The sequence below is a fragment of the Scophthalmus maximus genome, chromosome 19 (assembly GCF_022379125.1).
Source record: "Scophthalmus maximus strain ysfricsl-2021 chromosome 19, ASM2237912v1, whole genome shotgun sequence".
In the NCBI taxonomy this organism is placed as follows: domain Eukaryota; kingdom Metazoa; phylum Chordata; class Actinopteri; order Pleuronectiformes; family Scophthalmidae; genus Scophthalmus; species Scophthalmus maximus.
The window spans coordinates 8,443,760-8,467,391 of NC_061533.1; the positions used below are offsets into that span (position 1 = coordinate 8,443,760).

Here is a 23,632-nt window from a genome sequence, read left to right on the forward strand (position 1 = left end):
GTGTGTGTGTAAGAAAATTATTACAATGCTTTACTACCAGTCAGGTATGTATAACTGACAGTGATAGAGGTAATGTCATTACTGACAAGCAATGTAATATTTAGCACAGTTGAATTATGAAGCTACATCTTAATAACACTGTGACCTACTTCCTGACTGAGATGTCAACACTTTCGTCATCACCCCCATCCAACTGCCATGACAATAAATGTTGCCATCCTTCCCTGATGCCACTAACATGTCAGCCCATTTCATTATTCATAGAGCGTGTCTGTCCCATTTATCTCAACACGCTTTTGTTGAGTTTGAAGCCTCCAAATCCTCATTCACTTCAATTACAATGGAGCAAAATGTGTGGAAATACAATGCAAGTAGAAATTACTGCGGGCTAAAATAATCTTGTGGTCTTAGAACACCTCAAAATGTCTACCTGTTATTTAACTCTACATGTATGTCTCAGTGTTTCTGAAATGAAAATATAGACGAAAAATAAACAATCAGAAATTTCTCCAGTTCTTTTGCTCATGCTCATATGAAAAAGGGGAATATGTTCAGGAATACTCTGGGAGACAAATATTTTGACTGGTCAAAGTAAAATGGAACCCTGTGTGTTGAGGAACAGTGACACCCTGTGGTTATTTAGGCTTAGTGCGAGGCTTTGAAACACCTTTCACCTCACCTCTGTCCTTAGTCTCGGACAAGAATTGGGAATGAAAGGTGACTTTAAATTCAATTTACATCTGAAAATGCTGGATCATAATTTAACATCAATTAAAAGTTGGGTTCAATCTTACACCCAAAAAAAATGTACATCACGGCAGAGGTGGACACACGTGTGTGTCAGTTACATGATGACATAATTGTTGGGTATGGCAACAGGCGTAGTTTATGCAGGTCAGTTTATGTATCTGCACAGATCTGAATTTGACACCAGTGGATGGGTTAAGTGATTGTTGCAAAGTTGTTGAATTAAATTGCTATTTTCAACATCTTTGGGACCTTTTTCACAGCAATCTTTCTTTGCATTTTGACATTTTAAACATTTGTTTGCGCAAGGCGGGTCAGTTGAGTAACATCCTCATCCATAGTGTAAAACGTTCAACAGAGCCACACCTGGCGAGACGTTCACTGTTAGCTGGAACAACCACGATCCTGTACGTATGCAAACTGCCAACAGTTAGATTAACTTTACATTCCACTATAAATCATTAACTAATTGCATTGCCCTGTACTCCAGAGTTGTATTTCTTTCTGTATAATTTGAGTCATTGGTATATTTTTGTTTATAAATTCTAGATCAACTTTACTCGAAAATCTTTGCAACCTTATTTCAACATAGTTCATCAAAATCTTAGGTTAAATTGGTATCCAAGTGTTAATTCAATGCAGCAAATGATTCATTTCGTAATTGTCTCTGTTTTTAGCTCATGTTAGCTAATGTTGCCTCATGTATTGTTTCCTGCTTCTGAGAACTGTTTGATTTGTCTGCCTGGTCTCTAACGAAAAGCAGGTTTTTCACCTCGGTGGTTAAATAAAGGTTAACAAAACCCTACGGTAAGGGTTACATTACAATAAACAACAACGGCAGCTGCAATGTAGTATATGTAATAGATAGTAAAATAATATAATTGGATGCACAAGTGAAAATCATCGCGATCACACAGTCAGAATCACCCAAAAAAGGTCAAGTGGAGGCAACCGCCGCTCTGCTGCCCCTGGCGGAACTACAGGGACCACAATGCATTGCGAGTAATCATCATGACACATCTTCAACACCAGCAGAAGCTTCCTCTTTGGAAGCATCTTCTCCTCTAGCCTCTGGGGCAGAGGTGCGCTCCCTCTTCGCGGGTTGGCGTTTATTCAACACACACACACACACACACACTCGTACTTGACAGTCGGAGACCGCCGGGCACTGAACAATGTGCCATACGTGAAGCCGACACAGCTAGCGGTGTAGCTCAGCAGCCCGCTGAAGGAGAGCCTCGCAAGCTAGCCCGAGCTAACGCCAGCTAACCGAGGTGACCGCGGTCGGGGCGTCCAACGGCCGTCAACAGGAGCCGCCGACGAGGGGGAACTGTTGACATCGCGCCTGCGGGACGTGTTTCAAAGTGGCACCGCGAGGTGAGTGGCTAACTCGTCGTTTTTTTTCACCCCCCCCTCGCGCCGCTGGGTGTATTCGGCGTGTCTTTTACAGGCTGCACACGGACTAGCTTGAGTTGACAGCTAAAGTTAGCGTCATGGGGCGACGACGCGAAAACGGGTCATGTGTCGGAAGTGTCTCCCTTCAAAATCAACAAGGTCGTCAAACCATCTAAACTGTCGTCCAGTGTGGTGTGTCAACTGCATCGTTAATGCGGCGGCGTGTGAACCGGTGTCACGTGAGTCGCCACGGCCCAGCAAAGATAAACGCCCCCCCTTCACAGTTAGACAAATAAACTTGTTGTGTTATTGCTCTGGCATTCACGAGCTCGCTTTCCTCGTGTGATGTCACGAACTACCGTGTCATAACCGAGTCTCTATTGTACATCGACAGAAGGCCACCTTGCGCTCAGAAAGTGATATAGATTGAGAGAGAGAGAGAGAGAGAGAGAGAGAGAGTTTGTTGACACGTGACCCTGAGTTGACCCCTGCACGCGTCTGCTGCACATTCTGCAGCAACGTTGAGTGGACAGTGACTGAACGATAAGTTGACACAGCACAATGTGGATTAATAGGACTTGCAGTGTTGTAGTAAAGTGTAAGGCTGCATCCTGGTTGACCCGCCAGACATATTATTATACATTTGACGTGTCTTTATAGTTTCAAACACGTCCAGAATTCATTAAAAGAAGACGTTAATGACTTACCTCGATTTATTTTTTCTCTTGCTATGATATCCATAAAGTTGCCCCCTTTAAAAAAAATGTCATATTCACTTTTATTTATGCATAATTATACAGCTTCAGCTGCTTCACCATCACTTGACTTGTCCATGGTCTCCCCCCCCCCACATTTACTCCTAGTGTCTGCCCACTCTTGCTGTGATTGCAGTTTATGTCATTGTAATCAAGCTGATGCATTTATTTTGCAGTTTAAAAAAAACAACCTCTCTCAATGATAACCTCTAAAAGGGCTGATGCATTAAACGGCATGCATTTTAAATGAAGAGATGGGCCAACCAGGATCGAATGAGCTTTTCACGCCAAGGTCCAATTGTCAGACTAATTTCTGGGGGAAAAGGGTTTGATGTTTGGCGCCCTGTATGCACAATTTGGTGCAACAGAAACCGTTCAGACATCATCTCCAGTGTTTAACCCAGAGCCGAGTGTTGAATCAATTTGCAGGCAATAGCCGGGAGTCAATAAGGTTTCAGGCTTGGTGCTCTCACTGAACGGAAGCATTGTCTGTTTACGTCTGTGTTTTTATCTCCTCCTCTTTTCCTAACAGCTTATCTGTAGAGTCACTTAAGTGAAATAACAGGCAACAGACAACGATGAGCAAATCCTCTCTATGGTTTCCCATGCATCTCTCCTGGCGTGGGAGGGTGTTGTGAGAGACGACAGAAGAAGGAAGGAGCACAAGGGGTCTATAAAGAGAGGTCATGAATCTCCATCAGGTCCTCACAGGGGCCGTCAACCCTGGGGACAATTGTTTCTCTGTAGGAAGCGTCAACAATGTGCCATTCACGGTAAGATATTTCGGTCTATGGAAATATTTCCTTCCCAGACATTTATGACATTTTCTTCCTATGACATGTAAATCTAGTAAGCAGAGCAGAAGTACAGTATGGAAAAAGCACACAGATGCTAAAAAGGCTCAACTAATGGCGGTGTTACTCCGTAGACTGAGAACTAAGTTGAGGTGGTGATTCTGTTTAGTACCTGGCTAATAGTAATTGGACTCAATATTTGGAATATTTTTTAGGCCTCCATCATTTGGAGTAGTGGTCTACTGTATTTCAAGAAACAGTTTAGCACATGTGCAATCATACATCTATTTATCACGTGTGACCCTGCACTCAAAACATACTGTTTTGCTTCCTAAAACTAAAAGCAGTCGCATGTCATAAAAATAGCAGCCATCATGACAATCCTGTCAAGAGCCATGTTGCTCTGGTTAGGAGGAGTTTAAGGACGTAAGCAGACATTTTGATGTGTCATACTAGGAAAAGTATATCACTAATGGCAATAAAAAGCAAAGTTGCTTTTCTATACAAGTGTCCCAGAAGGCCATGGCAACATGAGACTTTTCTGTGAGAAGTAACTTTTCAACCAAAACAAATCAAAAAAATCAAATCATTAAAATATAAAAGGAGCAGAAATATAGCAACAATTAGATTGTTGAGGAGCACACACTATCATCAACAGTGTGCAGAGCTGGATAATAATCTTTATTTATTTTCTTTGTAGAGCGCTTTTCTAAACCCAAATTTTGATGCAGCCAATATCATAGTACAAAAGTAATGTGTTGGCCCCGGCCAAAAGTTTTGTCCTATTACCTTTTAACAGCCTCGTAGAAGCCAAGGGTTAGAATTTACTTATTTTTGCTGAATGCAAGGAAATGTACCTCTAATTGATTTTTCATGGTACACATACATTATTATTTAATTTTTTTCTCAGAGACTGCATGAAACAAAAAAACCCAAAAAATTTGTTTGAATCAACAGTTTCAATAAATATTGACACACTTGGTGACATTATATTTTTTAAGTTCCTACCAGCTAACAATTTTGTGCCTCATTTATGAGAACTAATGTTAAATTAATTTAAAATGTTATTCGATAGTCATGGTAACTTTATAATTCAAATGCATAATGGTGCAAAACCACTTCTGCAGGAAGGTCTTTGTTAGTAGTATAAGACTTTGTTCCATATCTGTAAAATTCAAAGGCAGTACCTCAGACTTTTGCACCCTGTGATCTTGAAGGGCTTGAGGAGAAACTACTCCCTTGCTATTCAGAGCGTGGATCAATAGGAGAACTATTTCTGTCCTTCTGTCCTCATGCATAAGAGTCACAGTCACAGTGAATCACAGCTCATGTGAAGATATTCTTCAAAGAGCCACAGAAATAGTGTATAATGCATTATATGCTTTTGCTCCAGAGCTGCCATATGGTGGCAAAAGACAAGTGCAGTTCAAGTGACCCTTCATGCTATTTTCTCTGGATGGATCTCTGTGTCATCTTCATCTCTCTCTCCCCTTCTTGCCTTCTCTTTGTCTCTTTGATGTAGGCCTATGCGTCAGGTTGCGATGTAGTCATCTTGGGCAGTGACTTTGAGCGACTGCAGATCATCCCAGGAGCCAAACACGGCAACATTCAGGTCGGCTGTGTCGACTGCTCAGTGCAGGGTGGACAGGTAAGAGTAAGGGAGTGGTACTCTTTCTTATTTGGTCCTCAAGTTGATCTGGTATGTGTTCCTGACATACCATACAGTTTAGCTTAGAACAGACATTATTACAGTTTGAATAAATGTTTATTTTGTAAAGAATAATTGGGACATATTCATGGTGTCTCAGTAACCAAATGTTAAAATAATTCAACTGAAAATATATTCAGTTGCATTTTTTTATTCTTCACCTCATTGTAATTGAAGGTCAATATTGTACAATGGTTTCAATACAAGATAAAGGATTTGCTGCAGACAGTGGGACAGGATTTGATTAATAAACTGCACCATATCCTTTCCGGATTTAACCTTTTCTTCTTCAATTTGGGTCTGGTTTATTTTTGAACATGAAAATAGAGGGTATGGTGCACATGTCCTTTCACTTAGTCGTTGGTTTTTCTAATGTCTACACAATTAGGTTGTTTGAACGATCATATGAATCCTATCCCGTTTCCTGTACACTCGGTAAACGCACAGGACTCTGTCCTCTTTTACTTTTGTTGAAGATTAACTGTTATGTGAGGCACAAGCTCTGTTGGCCTCTTTTTTAGTGTTGTGAGCTTATGTTTTCAGGAAAAGCAATTATAAGCAACATCAGAGGCTTTGTAATGAACTTGAGCTTCTAATCATCAACTCCAACTGAGTTGATGAGAAAAATAGCCCAGTAAAACATGTAGTCGTACACGGGAACATTGGCAGATATTCCCTTTAATGAAGAAAAGATCTGTTGTGATATGTTTGTAATTTGCATCTGAAACAGATTTCTGGAGGGAAAATGATATGTGAAAATGTATTGCCAAGTGAAAAATGTCTAGTTTTCGATTCCTTCTGTGGGACAGAGACAACGACATGCTGTCTTGTTTGTACGATTATATTCTGCTGCAGGAATAGATTGATGTGTTTCATTAGTTTTAATAGTTTTATTAAAAATGCAGAACTGAAACAGGATTTGTTTTATTACTTGGGCAGGACTTATGGTAGACTTTATAAAGGAATTTATTACAGGTGTTGACCTAGTTTTAAAAGCAAGAAAGAAGAATCGCAGAACATGTTTGGGTTCAGCACAGGTTTGAGTTTGGAATTCATTTTTTCATGATTATGATTCAAACTGTCAAACTTTTAAGTGTATAAGTTTAAAAATCAGATGTGAAAGGAAAAAAAAACACCTCTAGTTGACAAGGTGAGATACTTTTCTCTCAGTCCCAACCCCGGCAGGTTTGGGTTGTTGGGGAAGTCTGGATCTTAATCTAGCATGCAAAGCGGCAAAAGGCAATTTTGAGTCTCTGCAGGGTTGTACACTGTACATAGAACTATTGTACCATTTCTTGGCAAACACTTGGAGTATAGAGCAGTTAACTACTGTCATTCAGAACTCTGTGGTAACCTTGTAGAGTCTGACGAGTGTACACCCAATCCTTCACCACTCTCCTCATGTGATGTTTAATCCAATTCAGTTGGGCCAGAACTAACCTCACATGCCTCCAGCATGGTGTAGCATCTGTAAAAACATGCTCAGTTTGCATGCTTGCCCCTTCTCCACTCTCCACACTGTCATATTTGCAATGCTATTAGTTTGCACAGCATTGTTGAGGGCCAACCGCTCAAAATGTAAATTCTCCTTCAGATGCATTTTGTAAGCATTAATGACCCACTGCCATGGAACGTTTGATTAACCTTGTTAATCTTGTTATTTGTGTTCATTGACATAGAAATGTCATCCATTCACTCTGTTCAACATTGTGACCGTGGCTCCCATAGTAAGCACTTGAGTACATGGCCCTAACCTATGCATGTGCATACAGTCGGCCAGACAATGTTGACTCAACACTGGGTTGTTATATGCGCAAGGTGGCTTTTTTTTGAGGGCTTGTTGTCAAGGGACTGTGCTTGTTTATTGTTGACAGATGTCATGGTTTATAGAATAGTCTATAGATTATATTTGGTTGCTCCATTAGGATCTTGAATAAGGTTCCACTCTCATTTTTCACTGTCTGAATTGTCAAAAACAAGGATGTTGTTGTTGTTTTTAACCTTATGTCCAAATATAAACAACAAATGTAAAAAAAAATATATATATACACTCCATATACTCCATTTCGAAATGGAATTAAAATATATGTGTGATGATGTTTTACTCCTTTTTCTTTCCTCTGCTAACAGATTGCAGCTTCCTATGGAAGCATTGTGTGCGTCTTTGAGCCTGTTCAGAACCCAGATCTAAAAGATCCATCTTTGACTGTGAGTAGCCTATATCCTATTCCAATTACAGTGTGGTCATGCATGCAGTCACATTACCCTGAAATACAAGACTTTTTTCTTTCAGATGACGCTCTCTGACAATTTCAAAAACATCAGAATATTTTTGCCTCTAATCTTATAGAAAGTCACCAGGAAAGATTTGAAATACCCATTCTTACTAGCATATTGTTTCAAGTCATTGTCATGTTTGCTATTTATCCCTCTTCCTGAAACCATATTACATATACTGTACAAAACACAGTCCAGTACCTCTTTCACTGCAGAAGTTCCCTGCTTTTGTGGGTGCTGTGCATGTGGCCTGATCACATGTGGCTCACATGAAGGCAGCATCACTGGAAGACACAGTTATGCAGTTGTAATTAGTGATAGAAGAGAGAAAAGAAAATCTTTCTTCTCTTATTTTTTGTTGTGTTTATTCTTTCTCTGCAGAAGTTGAACTGTCAATGGCAGAAGACTGGTCAGTTTGTATTACATTCTATGGTACGGAACCTAGCCTGGCACCCCACAGGTACTGTTATATGCATTTCTCGGTTACTGCTACACAAACTAAAATTTGTGCCCTCAAAAAAAGTGTTGAATTGGTACTGGTGAATCCAGCATATACATTTCTCTGAAGCATATGACTTCACATCCCTTCCCCCCCGTTTTTGTGTGTCTAGGCAGCACTCTCTTGACAGGCTCTAGTTGCCTCCAGTTGTGGTCTCATGTTGATGGAGTAAAATATGAAGCTGAAGAAAGGGGAAAGCAGTCAGAAATGACCATGAGAGACTCTCATTGTGCCTGGAGATGCATCTGGCAGAGCAAGTAAGAACTGAAGGAAACTTTTAAAGATAGTTTTTTTTGTGAAGGAAGGAACCTATTTTAGAAGAACTGTTTTTAAAACAAAATTTTGAACATTGTTTTTAGTTATATACTAAATGAGCAATGTTAAAGCCAACTTATATCAGTACTGGTACATCTGCTTTTGAATGTACATATACCATTGGGCATTGTTTTATTCTGTCCCAAACAGTCGACATCACTAGATATTTATATCTGAAAATAAAGACTTATGTAGTAAAATGTAGTAATTTTATTTCCCCCCACTAAGGACAGCCTCCCCAGTCAGTTTAATGAAGTTCTCACCTGATGGGGATTTCTTTGCTACTGCTGGACAGGTAAGTGGTTTTACCAGGAGTTCCTAAACGTGTATAGATTTTGATGCAAACTAGCCTGTGCAAGTCGTGCTAGCATTGTTCATTTACAATGACAAGGCCACACCCTATAAACTCTGGTGTAATTGTAAAGTAACTGAAACTTTACTTGGTGTCTTTTTTTTAAGTTTAGACCTACGACCTAATGGTGTTAACTTGAAATAGCACAACCTACAACATGAAAACAATTATACGCATTGTTGTTGTTCTTCTATAGGATGATTGCCTAGTAAAGGTCTGGTACAGCACCAGTAAGTGGAAGTTAGGTGTTTCCAGACTCTTCACTCCTCCAGAACCCAGTGTCAGTATCCAGGGAGAGCTGGCCTTCTCCTTTGTCTACCTGGCCCATCCCCGTTCCGTTACGGGTTTCTCTTGGAGGAAGACCAGCACGTACATGCCACGGTATGGACAGTCTTAAAGAAACATTTCGTAGCTTCCTCTTTGCGGCCATGATTGATTCATTTTCTCAACTGGCTCATTTTGACTTTAGCTGACACCACCAACAGTAAGAAAAGCACAAGTTACCTTCCAGGATTTGATCATGGCTTATGGAGTATTGCACAAAAATGACGTAGGATTATTCCTTAAAAAACATCCATTCAAACATCTATTTTCGCCTTCTATATCTCTAAGAGGGTGAAATAATATAAAGTGAGACATAAAATTGCTTGCATACAACTTTATCTCAAGGTTCCACAAATTTGCTGTCATCTGATAAAGATGCAAAGTATTTCCTTTGGTCTGCTGTTGACTAGTCCTATTAGCTTCATCATTAGATGGTTAACATAATAGCTCACAAAACTTACTGGCCCCCAGCGGACTTCTGCCTAAACCGTTTGTCTTTTTTCCCCTTCCCTTTTCCCTCCTCTCTCCTAAAAGAGGTGCAGTGTGTAATGTTCTGCTCACCTGCTGTAAGGACAGCGTGTGTCGGCTCTGGGCTGAGACGCTGTTGCCGGGGGACAGCCTCCTGTCGGGTTTCCACAACAACCATGCTTCTGGCCAGCACAGTGGCACACCCAACTCTTCTGGTCCTACTAGAAAACATACCTGCAACGGGAAAACACAAGGAAATGCAGTAGCGGAAGTAAGAAAAACAAAAATAGTTTTTGCAATTTATTTGGTACAACTATCTAAAACGATTGTCGTGAAATTTGACAGTCCTGCACTAAATGTTTTAATGTCAATCTGCTGTTATAGCTTTAAGTGGGAAAAATAAGATATGATTATAACAGCACTAATAGATGTGCTGTCAACACTTCTCTAAAAGAATTTTAACCATGTTGTTTTCATTTAGTTTTACCAAGGTGTAAAAACAACTGCCAACTTTGTGTTTATCGAATTTAAAATGATAATAACTAAATTAATTTATCCAATAAAAGAGCAGGAGCTCAATAATAAGAAACCAAATCACATCATGATATTGAACATAAAGATATATACTGTTAATGTATGTATTAACTGACATGTATTACGCACTGTATGTATGTGTATTAATTCATATGTGGTGTACAATATATCAGTTTGCAGATATAAATGCATGTTCAGGATACATCCTACTTAGATATTGTTTAACGTATTTGACAGTAAAACATACAGCTTAAGAAAGTTTAAGCCCTGTCATCTTAAAGTACTTTTTGGGTCAAACGAGTGCTTTCTCGGGCCAACACAACTTGTTTCTGTCAGAATCAAAAGTTTGTTAAGTTGTGTTAAGTTGTATCATATTGAGAATATGCTCTATTTTGGCTGCAAAATGCAGAAAGGAATGCCTTAATTTTCTTTTTAGTGAGAAAGGAGTTGCACAAATTACCTTGAAATAGAAGCCAGACTACTGTATTTTCATCACTGCTGATGTATGTCATTAGGGAACAGCAGAGATGAGAGAGAAAAAGAGCAAAGGGAGAATGGGAAAGGAGATGGAAATAAAACTGAGGCTTAGTGGAGTTAAAAGGGAAAATTAATTGGCTATCAGACGTGAAGATGCTTTTTGAGCTTTGTAGAGGGCTTAAGACGAGAATCCAGGAATAATATTGGCCTCCTTTCCTTAATCTCTACAACACATAAACATTGTAACTTTGACGGTTGTTTTTCTGTTTCATTTTGCTGCTGCTAGCGCTGGGGTAGTGTCCTCTTTGACCTAGGTCTATTGCCGACTGTCTGGCTACTGTAGGCCCCAAACACAAAACCGAAATCCATTTTAATATGAACATTTAAATGTCCATGTTTAAATGGGTCTGGCTGGCACCTAACGGAGCCCAGGGCGCACAAGATTACAGGAAAATAGGTATGCAAATGTGTCTGCTTTGCCTTGAGGAAAGTCTATAAGAGTAGCTGTGTGGAATTATTCATTAGAAGTCACAGACTGTGCTGGATGATCCAGGCTGTAGTCTGAGGTAATTCTCCCTAACTACAGGGATGGACAATACTGAGAAAGCTCTACAATCCAGTACAATATAATTTTTCTACTTGGATATATATATATAAACATTTGTGTCTAGAACATATATCTCTTCACATTACTGTAAAATGACAAAAAAAACAAATTACGTAACCTAATTGAGATTCAGTATTCATTTTGGTTCCCTTTTAAAGACATCTCTCTATCTGCCACTGTTTCCTGCTGCCTGTTTCCCTCAGAGCTACGTTTCTGTCTTTAAGACAAATCAGGTTGTGAGCATAAATGTGGTTGAAACATCAGTAACATCGAATTAAATTCCTGTCCCGAGGACCTGTTCACCAAAGGGGAGTAGCTCAGTCTGGGCTGGGAGTGAAATCCTTTATAGGAGGCACAAGTTGATTCTCTCACAATAACCAAAAGCAGGTTCAACCTGCATTCCTCGGTCAGTTCGAAATGAGTAACGGGGAATTATAGTCATAGTTCCCTACCCCACCCTATAAAACACCTGCTTTTCAGGTTATTTAAGATTTGTCTCTATTATTTGTACATACTTTGGTAAGCTAAGCTTTTGACAAACCCAAGGCAGCCTGTCAACCCAGTAAAACACATTGTTAATGATCTAGTTTTAATCATCACTGTTTTCCCCCACAGTTGAATTTTCAAGAATCATGGCACTCGTCCTACCAGGATGTGCCCCAGCCCTCCCTGACTGGGTGCCTGTCCCACCACCAGAGCCGACACTTCAACCACAGGAAGAGCAGCGGCAACATACCCCACGCCAATGCTCTCTGCCACTTCCACATTGCTGCCAGCATCAACCCAGCCACAGGTTAGACTCAACAATCAAGTTTTTGATTGTTAAGACCCCTTCGGTATAGCAACTTATCAGTTATTTTTAAACCATAGAGGCAGCATGGAGTCAGTTTTGCTTGAATAAAATCAGCAGTTGGTCAGAGGGCTTCACCTCGCTACTTCTTTTGGCAAAAAAATTGCCGTAAGTTTTATACATTGCCTGAGGTTGTTTAACATCCAAGTTTGCGTTTTTCCCTCAGTGAAAGCTTCTCAAAGCAAATGGAAGGCATTTTCATTTTGTTCCTCTCTGTTTTTGCGGGGTGGCTTAATTTGACCTGAATCAGGGCATAATCTCTTTCAGCCTTGAAGTCCTGTAGGGTTTTATTTGTATGCTTGAATTACGGTCTTAGCATAATTCAAACCATACTTATATTCATGAAAGTGTATTTGCTCCAACAGACGTCTGTTTGTCCAGCTTGCCCCCCTTCTAATGTAATGTAAATTTCTTGTTACTCTTCACCTTCTTTGTCTAAACGCTCTAATGTTAATTCATCACATATTCATCGCAGACATTCCTCTGCTGCCCTCAATCTCGTCTCTGAGTGCAGCGGACGACGAGGAACCTGGAGGTCCTTTCACCGTCCACTGGCTCAACAACAAGGAGCTTCATTTCACTTTAGCTATGGAAGTCTTCCTGCAGCAGGTCCGAGGCAACCTGGAGCAACAAAACGAATGCTCCCATGAAGGTACAGAAAAATATTTGGATCAAGCCGTAACACTTTATCTGAGGCTGGAACAAAACTGCCATAACTAGACTTAAGCTGTCCAGTCTACATTTCATGTTGCATTCTGCCTCGTCTTCCATACGGATTTTCAGAATTTTTACATTTGGGCACTGTGATTTGCATTCTCTTCCAGAGCCTGAAGATGAGGATAACTTTGAGGAAGAGGATAATGGTAGCAGACCAAAGGACCCCCAAAGACCTGAGGGCACGGGGCTTCCTCTGGCAGCAGTGGAGCACCAGGTGGACGTGCTGTTAGAGGAGTGGAATAAAGGGGCAGACATGTTGTTCAGTATTCACCCCATGGACGGCTCTCTGTTAGTCTGGAATGTGGACTGGTTAGACGAATACCAGCCAGGAATGTTCAGACAAGCTCAGGTACATTCACTATTGCTGTGGTCTATATTTATATTTGATAAAAGAATAACTCTTTATTTATTAGCCAATTAATATATGTTGATCTTTTTTTAACGAGCATAATCACTCACCTTATACCTCATTGAAAAATATAAACACTCTGTTTTCCGTATTTGTATGGTCCCACTTCAAAGATAGATAAAGAAATGCAGACACAGTAGTACTATGGTGGGAAACTAGTAAAGCAAATGTTAATTATATTTTCACTTAATAATTTAATCAGCATTTTAAACTAAGTGGACTTTCCTCTGTTCACTCTTTCCATTGACTTGTTTGTGTTCACATTTTGGAGAAGTGCTTCTTGGGGAAGGCATTAATTTATCATCTCAGTCAGGTTATTAATCATTTTGACAGTCGTGATGGTCCTTCTCATATTTTAATAGCTTCTCAACCAGCCGTTCAGACAATTAAAATCCAATTATGTGCGATTTCATATCAAATTTAAAAGTCCCTTGCTGCATTTTTATTAGCAGTGAAATAATGAGAATCTCTTGACATGGCAGTTAGTCAGTCAGGCAAGGCAGCGAAAAGAATCCCAAGTTTCATTGATATTCAGGTTGATTGAGGCTGAGATTAGATAAAATAGACAGGATCCTAGTATTATTGTTAGCTCAAGTATTATTCCTTTTTTTTACAAATTTGAGGGGGCAAATAAAAAAAATACTCTCCATCATTATCTCTTGACTCAGTTTATTTCAGAAAATCAGTTGTCACTTGGCTTCAGAAAGAAGAATAGAAGAATTTCAGCCTTTTGTCTTGAGCTAACCCTTTATGTATAATGGGTTCATGATCTTAAGGGCCATCTGTGTCGGTACCACATTCACATGGGAGCTTTTGCTGTTTCATAATAGATGCTTCATTTAACATAAAATAGAATTTATTGTCTTGGGTCCTTCTTATCTTCTCTCATTTACTCACACTGAAAGTTTTGATTACTTCTTTGCCCTCATGTCCCTCTTTCTCTTGCAGGTGTCGTTTGTGTCTCGTATCCCCGTGGCATTCCCTGCAGGCGACGCAATCTCCCTGAGCCACAGCGTTGTTATGTACGCCTGCAACAAGAACGTGGATCTGGCTATCCAACATGGCCGACAACGGCCGCCTGGGAGCTCATTGCCACAAACTAAATCTGCTTTAATAAGCTACAGGGACCAAGGAAAAGCTACGGCCAGCAATAGTCTTCGACTAAGCATTTTCACCCCAAACGTCCTAATGATCTCCAAACATGCCGATGGTTCCCTGAACCAGTGGGCAGTCAGTTTCGCAGAGGACTCTTCTTTCTCCACTGTGCTCAGTGTTTCTCACAAGTCACGGTACTGTGGCCACCGCTTCCACCTCAATGACCTGGCCTGTCACTCATTACTCCCTCTCCTCCTCACCACCTCACACCACAATGCCTTGAGGACGCCGGATGTAGACAGCATTCTGGCTCCTCCAGAGGTTTCAACATCTGTGCCCCGTGGGTCAAGGGCCAGCCGGGTGTCCTTAGGTGTGGTTTCTCAGGATCCTAATGCAATCTACAGTGAGCTGATTTTGTGGAGAGTGGATCCCGTTGGCCCGCTGTCTTTGTCAGGCGGGGTCTCCGAGCTCGCAAGGATCAATTCTCTCCATGCATCAGCATTTGCTAATGTAGCCTGGTTGCCCACCCTCATTCCCAGCAGCTGTTTAGGTGAGAACATGTTCTTCTTTTTTGTTTACCAAACAGTTATTTTGGTTCAGTAATATAAAGGAAATTAAGTATCTAACTTTGACCAAATAAGACTGGCTTTGGCATTTCAATTCACCATAGATATATACTCTCTTCTATATAAGTAAACAATTCTTGTTGAAGCTACATCAGTTCAATCATCCCACTAATAAAGCCTGTTTGTTAAATTTACTGCATATTCTGTATATTTTTGTCTTGAGATTTTATGTTTGCTTTGAAAAACAAGCATGATAGGTGAAACCGTTTTTCTTTCTTTCATTGTTTCTTTCTTTCCCTCTCCAGGTGTGTACTGTAACTCCCCCAGCGCCTGCTTCGTGGCAAGTGACGGCCACTCACTCCGGCTGTATCAGGCCGTTATAGAAGCTAAGAAACTCCTGAGTGAGCTCTCCAACCCTGAGATATCAGTAAGTCCTCCGACAAGGTGCAGTCACCATTGTAATTTAGTGAGGGTCAATTTGCAGTTTGGCCACTTAATTAGTTTCAGCCTTGGATGACTTGGCAGAAAAATTAGATAGTAGCACAATTAAATAATGTGAGCATGGGATGAATGGCATGGCAATGGAATGGCAACCCCTAACGCAATACAGCAGAGTTGAATCCAGCAAAAACATTTTCAATTTTCATTTGTCATTTTTGGAATATTCTTTTTTTAAAATTGCATATAAACTGTATTTTAGGATTTAAAAATGCATTTGGTAATTTATTAATTATGTTATGTAATACTAATTTGAATTTTTTTTATGTCTTTTCACTTCAGAAATATGTTGGGGAGGTGTTCAACATGATCAGTCAGCAATCCACAGCAAAACCAGGATGTATTATAGAACTGGATGCCATTACTGACTTTGTAAGTATAAATGAAACAAATCTTGAAATTAATCTTGTTCTTTCTTTTAAGGACGTTGTATTTAAGAGGTTAAAAGTCCTTGATGATACAGATATTAACAGAAACAAAACAATACAAAAAAAACTATAAGTGAAATATCTTTATTAGTCATAGTTGAAATCTGGAGCATTTGTATATGAAATGTTCTGCAGTAGATTTCTGAGTCTCTGTGGAAGGTCAAATAAGCGTGCAGAGCAAACCTTCTCTCTTCCCCTCTGGCAACTCGTATGCATGTTTGTGTAGCATTGACACAAGTTGTGTTTGTGCAAGTGTTGCTGCACATTTGCCCCCCAGCAAGTAAAGCATTTTGTTCAGTGTCTACAACTGTTGTTTTCTACAGCAAGGGAAGGAGACCCAGCTCCTGCATGTTTTTGAAGAGGATCTGATCCTTGGCAGTGAAAGAACAGAGAGCACACAGGACACTGCTGATTCTCCTTGGGCTGGTATTGATACTCTTTTTTTCTTTCTAACTCATCGCTTAAAATGAATATATTTTTAAAGTCTAATATTCCCCACCTTCAATTGTCATTAATAATGTATCTGTTTGTGTTTCTCTGCAGCCTCAGGGGAGCCGACCTTCTCGGCACGTTTTTTCCTGGTGGTGGTTGAATTAACCCCAACAGGTCGCTCACTCCTCCACATGTGGCATCTCCATCTCGCTGCTCGGCCCATCACCACGGGTGGGTACTTTGAATAAAAGACTGAAGATTTCACTGGATGTCGGACATATTTTGATTCACAATTGCTTCAGGAAAAGCCCTTTTTTTATCCATCGTCTCGTTTTATACCTAACCAAATAGATGAAGCTTAAAGGACAATTTTACTAGGAAGTCACAAGGAACTTGAAGCCTTTTTGACAAAGTTATGATGTCTGCTAGTGAGCAATAACTTTAAGGTCTGAAATTTTGTCATCGTTTGTGGACCATGTAGAAATATTAACTGTTCATTTCCAATGTATAAAGTTGTGGGCATTATTTTGAAAATATTCTCTGAAATGAATTTACTGGTATGACAGAACATCAACCAGACAATAGATTGAATAATAAATAATGACCCTAATTCTGTGTCTGTCACAAAGTAATATATATAGATAGATAACATCGGAAGGTTTTGATTAGAAATAATTTCTTCACCTTGTCTAAACTATATTTCCGTATTCCTGTTTGTGTCCTCAAAGAGGAGACCAAGACAGACAAGGATGCCACCAGAGCGTCTCCTATGAACAGCTCTCAGTTTGACTTTGACACATTCACATCTCCAGTAACTCAGAAGACACGAACCTGCACTTCCAGTCTTCAGAGTGCTTGTCGCCTCAGCCTCGAAACACACAGACTATACAGCCAAGAGATGGCTCTTCCAGAAGGGGTGGAAGCCATCAGTGTTACACCCTCAGCAGGTGAGCGACAATGAGGGCAAACACTGGCATACAAATGATGAGGGTGGTGAGATGTCAAGCACACCGTGGAGCATAAGCAGAGCTCTGTTTAGTTCATGTGTGTAAGACATGACATGACCACGTGACAGTGAGCCAGGAAGCAAAATATCAGGACACTGAAATAAAATTAAAGTCTGAAAAGATATTTAAATTGAGAAGAAATCTTCCTTGCCTAATATTTTTATAACTAACTCTTCTCCTAGGTCACCTGAGTGCTTCATGTTCTCTACCAGCTGGCCGTGTGCCTTATCTCCTTGCTACTTCCTGTTCTGATGGAAAAGTGCGCTTCTGGAGGTGTAACGTTGTGGCGACAGGGTCCTCCAGTACGGACACTTTGTTGTACCAGTGGGAGGAGTGGCCACTCCTGGTGGAGGAGAGGTTTCCCAGCAGCAGCTCCGTAAGCGTACCAGGTCGCCCCGTAGAGGTCAGCTGCTGTCACACCGGACGGATTGCGGTTGCTTACAGACAGACGCCAAATACACCTCTGAACTCAGCAACTCATCTGGACTCTCATGGACTGTTGACTTCTCCTCCCACCCTGGCATCCTCCCCCTATAACACCAACCTGACCCCAACCCGGACTGTACAGCGCAACACAAATCTTTCTCCAAGCCCCAACCTGGCGAACATCAGCGAACCCCTGGTCCACATTGACATTTTCCAGTGTGAGTCCACTGGCGGTTCACAGTGGATTCCAGAGCAGACCATAGTCCTGGACGGCACAGATCCCACTTCTAATTCTGGTACTACTTTACCTAATGAGAACTGTCTTGGTTCCACTAGTAAGAGCCTCGTTCATTTGGACTGGGTGTCCCAGGAAGATGGGTCACATGTTCTGACAGTCGGCATTGGAACAAAAATCTATATGTACGGCCGTCTCTCAGGGAAGCCTCCAGAACTGGGCCTGTCGTCCGATGCCACTAGAGAACAGAGCTTGTCTCGCCTAGTTCTGCTTCGATCAGTTGATCTGGTCTCCTCTGTTGAAGGCTCGTTACCAATCCCGGTCTCCCTCTCCTGGGTACGAGATGGCATCTTGGTAGTAGGGATGGACTGTGAGATGCACGTCTACTCCCAGTGGCAGCCCCCAACACCACCCAGACCCAGTGCTGTCATTGCCCAAGACACTGACATCAGCAGCAGTGTCTCCTCCATAATCTCAGCTGTCAGACAGAGCCAGGAGGAGGGACTCAGTGCTGGGGCTCCAGCGTCTTTGCTAGCCCCTCCCAAAAAGACTTTGACAAGGTCGATGATGAGTCTTGCACAGAAACTCAGCGGGAAGAGAACGGCTTATGACCTGCCTGTGGAGCTGGAAGATTCTGGGCTTTTTGAAGCAGCTCACCAGCTCTTTCCCACTCTTCCCCAATACCATCCTGTACAGTTACTGGAGCTCATGGATCTCGGGAAGGTATGTTAAAGAGTCTGTACTTGCATATGGTATATTCTATATTTTCTTTGGGGTATTTTTGTCTTTATTTAAGGACTTTGTCCAGTTGACATGACAGGTCAGTTTTTTTATTTAATATAATTTAATCGTACATCAGAAAAGTACATTTTAAAAGAATGAAATTTATCAGAAAGTTTCCATTTGTTGTGGTTGCTCTCATGTCATTTGTGTAACATCATTTGCTTATCTTAAGGTTCACCGTGCCAAAGCCATCCTTTCTCACCTCGTAAAATGCATCGCTGGAGAAATTGTGCCACTCAAAGACAGTACCACCATCCCAGAGAGACGAGTGCGCTCTCGAACCATCGGCGCTGGAGGCAGCACAGCGAGGGATCCGAAGATATTTGACATAGCAGAGAACTCCACCCCTGACTACACAGAGATAAGCTCCATCCCTCCCCTGCCACTGTATGCCCTCCTGGCAGCTGATGAGGATACATCACCAAATCCTGGTTGGTATACAACATGTGGTTTTAGAATCATAGTATGAAATAATAATAATTCCTCCAATACCAATAGGGCCTATGCCAGCCTTTCAGTTTGGGCTCGGGACCTAATAATGCATAAGATAATAGCAGACTTTATTTCAGTTAGAAAAAAACAACCATGTTCAGTAAATATGAACTTAAATGACAAGAATAAAATTGATGAATAATTTAATTCCATAATGTCCATAATGTACAAAAAAATATTGGACTTTAAATAAATCTCTAGCACAGTGGTAACTAGGGATGATTTCCAAAAGTCAAGTTTTAACAAAGTTCCAATGATGCACAATTCGTTCAAATCAATTTAAATGCACAGGTGTTGTTCCCCCAGAAATTTGAGGACCTATGAATTCTTCTAATAGAAAATGCTTTGTGACCTTTACAGACTAAACTCAGTATGTCAAGTTTGACAATCATCAAATATGTTCTCCAAATATGCTTTTAAGTCTTTTATGTCTTGTGCAATTTAGCTCTGCCTTGTGCCCCCTTACAGATACAGTAGGCAGTGTGAGTGGAGATAGTCGGCATGGATCCACTCACACAGATGCTTATGACGAGCTCTTTCATACATCCAGCATAGTGGATCTGGATCCTCTGGACAACAATCAAGAGGAAACGGGAAACAAGGTCAGTTTCTGTTGACTGGTGCCTGGTTAAAGAGAATTTATTAAAAAAAAAATGGGTTGGTCGGCAAATTCATCAGATGTCAAAAGGTTGTGTGCCCTCCTCCGTTTGATCTAATTTCCTGCTTCTCTATTATGTATTGTCTTACAAATTAGACATTTGTTGTTCCCCTTCTGTAGGTTATTGACCTGTCCCAGTACAGTCCCACATACTTTGGTGCAGAACACGCCCAGGTGCTGTCCAGCCATCTCCTTCACTCCAGTTTGCCAGGATTAACTCGCATGGAGCAGATGTCTCTCATGGCATTGGCCGACACCATCGCCACCACAAGCACAGACCTCAAGGGCAGCCAGGGCAAAAGCAAAGGTACTTCAGGGAAATAAAAAAACAAACATAAAATGGAGGTTCTTAAAATGGATAGAAATGCAGTAAATACATTTTCCATTCCACAACAAAGTGTAATACATTTCTAAAACTTCTCACTAAGCTGTTTGTCGTTCATTTATCAGGTGGAGAGACACTGGATGAGTGTGGTCTGAAGTTCTTGCTGGCCGTCAGATTGCATACCTTCCTCTCTACCTCCCTGCCTCCAGCACATCGAGCGCAGCTGCTACGGCAAGGTAGTGGGATGGAGGGGGGGGGGGGTTATTGGGTCCATTTCAGTCTGGAGTTTGCCATTCACACGAGTTGCTGTTGTTGGGTTTTGTCTAATGTAGTGTGAATGGTCTCCCTATGAAATGTAAAACATTCCCCATTTTCCACATGTCCTTTTCTTCTGTCCACAGGCCTGTCAACGTGTCATTATGCCTGGGCCTTCCACTCTGAAGCTGAGGAGGAGCTGTTGAACATGCTCCCTGCCCTACAGAAGGGAGAGCCCAACTGGCCTGAACTGCGCTCCATGGGTGTAGGCTGGTGGCTGCGCAGCACCAACAAGCTACGCAGGTGCATTGAGAAGGTGAGGTCATTAGTCTTTTGTTCAATTTAGGTGTCTGTGCTCAAATCGTAAGCAGTGACCCAGTGCTAGTTTAGCTGAAATATAGACTCTAATGTGGAGTCTGTAGCAAGTCAGAGTAAAAGAGGATGTTTTTATGTTTTTCTGCTTATTTGAAGTTCGACTGAAAGTCTACAGAAATTTAATCTGTTAATCTGTCTATTTAGATATGTGGTTTCAGTCAATTTTCAAGTGAATATGCTGAGCATCTTCTTATTCAAGCTTCTGTATTGTGAAGATTTGCTTCTTTTCTTTTTCTTATTCAGTATTGAACAGAATATCGTTTGGACTGTTGCTCTGAGACTAAGCAACATGTAGATCGAACCAATTTCTAATTAGGATTATCCTCTTTGTCTTGAAAAATAAGTTGCACCAAATAATGTAGTGTGCTAGTCCTACTTCATATCAATTGCTTCATTTACAAATGAAGTGTTGTCATGTTTATGAAAGTGACATTTGTTTGAGGTTGCTATAAAATACAGCATTTAAATCGTAATATGAGCCATAAAGCTGCAACTTCTTCTGTGGATAAGACTCTATACTGAGGTGATGTGAGCTGAATGTAAATATTTTTTCTCTCTATTTTTTCAGGTTGCCAAGGTTTCTTTTCAGAGAAGCAATGACCCACTAGATGCAGCTATATTTTACCTCGCACTAAAAAAGAAAGCAGTGGTCTGGGGATTGTACAGGTAGGCAGAAGTGACATACTGCAACATATTTATCCCTAATGTAAGATCACTGAAGGCCTGTGACAGCAGTTTTGTTGTTTGAAATCCATAACATCCGTCTCTCCAGGTCTCAGAAGAATGCCAAAATGACTGACTTCTTCCGCAACAACTTCAGTGAGGACCGGTGGAGAAAAGCAGCATTGAAAAATGCCTTTTCACTGTTGGGAAAGCAGCGGTTCCAGCATGCCGCAGCATTCTTCCTTCTAGCCGGCTCCCTCAAGGATGCTGTTGAGGCAAGTGGAAAATAGACATGACACGATGTTTGCGAGAAGCCCATGTTCCCTCTGCTGCAATTTTCACTTTCCAGACTGCTTTACCTTAAGGACCCTGCTTTCAGTATAAGTTGAGTCCTTCTCAATTTCTTTTATGAAATTCCTAGTGAAACGCAGTGTTCGATATAGCAGAGTATCCACATTCCCAAAGTGTGTGGATAATTTTTATTATTAAAGAAGTTCAAAACATTCCCTGTGGTGTGTTAAGACGCCACGAGGAAAAACGCACAGCCCTCCCATCTTTTTGCTCGCATATCAAAAGGAAAGCAACTGGTCAACTTCTTTACTTCACCTTTTATTCATCAAGGTTATTTCTGTTTAAAAAATCCTTGAAACAGCGAGTCACATTATTTCAACAGCGTGAGTAACTGGAGCTTCTCTAGGCACTTTATGGAAATGAGCGTCACCCGGCCAATGGGCTATCATTGACTTTGTTTAGTCTCTCTGGCCGGGAGGTAGTGTCATTGAAATGCACCTCACAACTAACCAGTTGTGAGTAAAGAAAACACCTCAAACTATATCCACTTACACTTTTTTGGTTCTCTCCTTTTTTTTTTTTTTTGGACTTCAGAGAATCATTATGCTCTACTACTTTACTTTGTATCTAGATTACGTATTAATTGTCGGCTTTATGCGGTCTTGTCTCACCCCATTCATTCATGTGATAGTAGCTCCAAGATCCATTTTTTAAACAGTTATTAACTGTGCTTTGTTTCCTCCTCCTCCCAGGTTTGTTTGGAGAAAATGCAGGACCTACAGCTGGCTCTTGTAATCTCCAGATTGTACGAGTCTGAGTTTGAAACAGCGTCCACCTATAAAAAGATCCTCCAGAGACATGTTCTGGGTCAAGATAGACAGGTGCATAGAGGGTTTGTCTGTCACAGCCTCCACAAGCTATTGGTTGTTTTTTTTATTGTGTAGCTTGCACTGTTTCATCAAACTACCAAGCGTTGTTTGACTCGGGCATTTAAAAGTGATACACTGCAGAAACCAGAGTGAGTCATTGTTAATCTCTATATATTTCAGATTTCAGCCCATCCAGACCCGTTCCTGCGGAGCATGGCTCACTGGGTCCTAGAGGACTACAGCGGAGCCTTGGACACTTTACTCGAGCAACCTACCAACAGCAACAGCTCTAGGTCCACTGAGAGCAAATGTGACACTGGTAGGTCTGCAGTGCTTCTTTTTTTACATACCTATATGCAAAGGTGAAATTAAAATAGTACAGTTTGTCTCTGCAATAATCAGAAACCTCTATGTTTACATTTAATTGATAATCTACAGAATTGTTACCCCTGATTTCATTATTTCAGTCGAAGCAAGCCCACCACCCTACTGTTATGCATTTTTCCAAATTATCCCCTTGAAATTATAAGAACTTAAATACATTATGTTCTGACTGCTGATAGTGACTGTTTTCTTTAAATATGATAAGTATTGGTCAAACACAGCAATACTTACTGTATTAATAAGTATTAGTAATATGTTTTCAAAGAATATATAGTTATGTTGTCTTGTGGTTTATGTAGTTTTGCTAAAACCATCCCATAATTTGTTGAAATTGAAAGGGAGTTTATTCAGACTGTAATTTGTCAGTGTGTTTGAATCCTCTGCTTTCACAAAATGTTTCAGCTGTGCAACTATTTTTGGTCTTTTAAGTATGTTAAATTGTACAAGTCATTGCGACCTACTGGACATGAAAGGGCACTTAATTAAAGAAAATATGCAACTTGCCTTAAGAATAGATGAAGACGTGAACTTCATATTAAGTTCACGTCAGAGAACTTCATATTAAGAGCCAAACCAGTCCCAGATCAACATCCCTGTCTCATAAATGACCATTTCAAAGCAC

At 40.8% G+C, this 23,632-nt stretch overlaps 1 protein-coding gene across 2 annotated transcripts in view; it reads left to right on the plus strand.

The window, feature by feature from the left end:
* The first annotated feature begins 1,747 nt into the window (after window positions 1–1,747).
* LOC118313338 (dmX-like protein 1) overlaps window positions 1,748–23,632 on the plus strand; it is a 44,723-nt gene continuing 22,838 nt past the window's right edge. For both annotated transcript variants that reach the window (XM_035638691.2, XM_035638692.2), the window contains exons 1-28: window positions 1,748–2,124; window positions 3,430–3,670; window positions 5,214–5,339; window positions 7,530–7,607; window positions 8,058–8,136; window positions 8,288–8,432; window positions 8,719–8,785; window positions 9,039–9,223; window positions 9,701–9,905; window positions 11,868–12,045; window positions 12,578–12,754; window positions 12,927–13,168; window positions 14,177–14,873; window positions 15,195–15,316; window positions 15,670–15,759; window positions 16,139–16,241; window positions 16,359–16,478; window positions 16,976–17,194; window positions 17,437–18,638; window positions 18,871–19,129; window positions 19,659–19,792; window positions 19,969–20,155; window positions 20,299–20,409; window positions 20,575–20,744; window positions 21,372–21,469; window positions 21,576–21,741; window positions 22,510–22,638; window positions 22,807–22,945. In XM_035638691.2, the coding sequence (XP_035494584.2) occupies window positions 3,584–3,670; window positions 5,214–5,339; window positions 7,530–7,607; window positions 8,058–8,136; window positions 8,288–8,432; window positions 8,719–8,785; window positions 9,039–9,223; window positions 9,701–9,905; window positions 11,868–12,045; window positions 12,578–12,754; window positions 12,927–13,168; window positions 14,177–14,873; window positions 15,195–15,316; window positions 15,670–15,759; window positions 16,139–16,241; window positions 16,359–16,478; window positions 16,976–17,194; window positions 17,437–18,638; window positions 18,871–19,129; window positions 19,659–19,792; window positions 19,969–20,155; window positions 20,299–20,409; window positions 20,575–20,744; window positions 21,372–21,469; window positions 21,576–21,741; window positions 22,510–22,638; window positions 22,807–22,945 (5,515 nt within the window). In that variant the 5' untranslated portion in view covers window positions 1,748–2,124; window positions 3,430–3,583. The remainder of the gene's footprint in view (window positions 2,125–3,429; window positions 3,671–5,213; window positions 5,340–7,529; window positions 7,608–8,057; window positions 8,137–8,287; window positions 8,433–8,718; window positions 8,786–9,038; window positions 9,224–9,700; window positions 9,906–11,867; window positions 12,046–12,577; window positions 12,755–12,926; window positions 13,169–14,176; window positions 14,874–15,194; window positions 15,317–15,669; window positions 15,760–16,138; window positions 16,242–16,358; window positions 16,479–16,975; window positions 17,195–17,436; window positions 18,639–18,870; window positions 19,130–19,658; window positions 19,793–19,968; window positions 20,156–20,298; window positions 20,410–20,574; window positions 20,745–21,371; window positions 21,470–21,575; window positions 21,742–22,509; window positions 22,639–22,806; window positions 22,946–23,632) is intronic.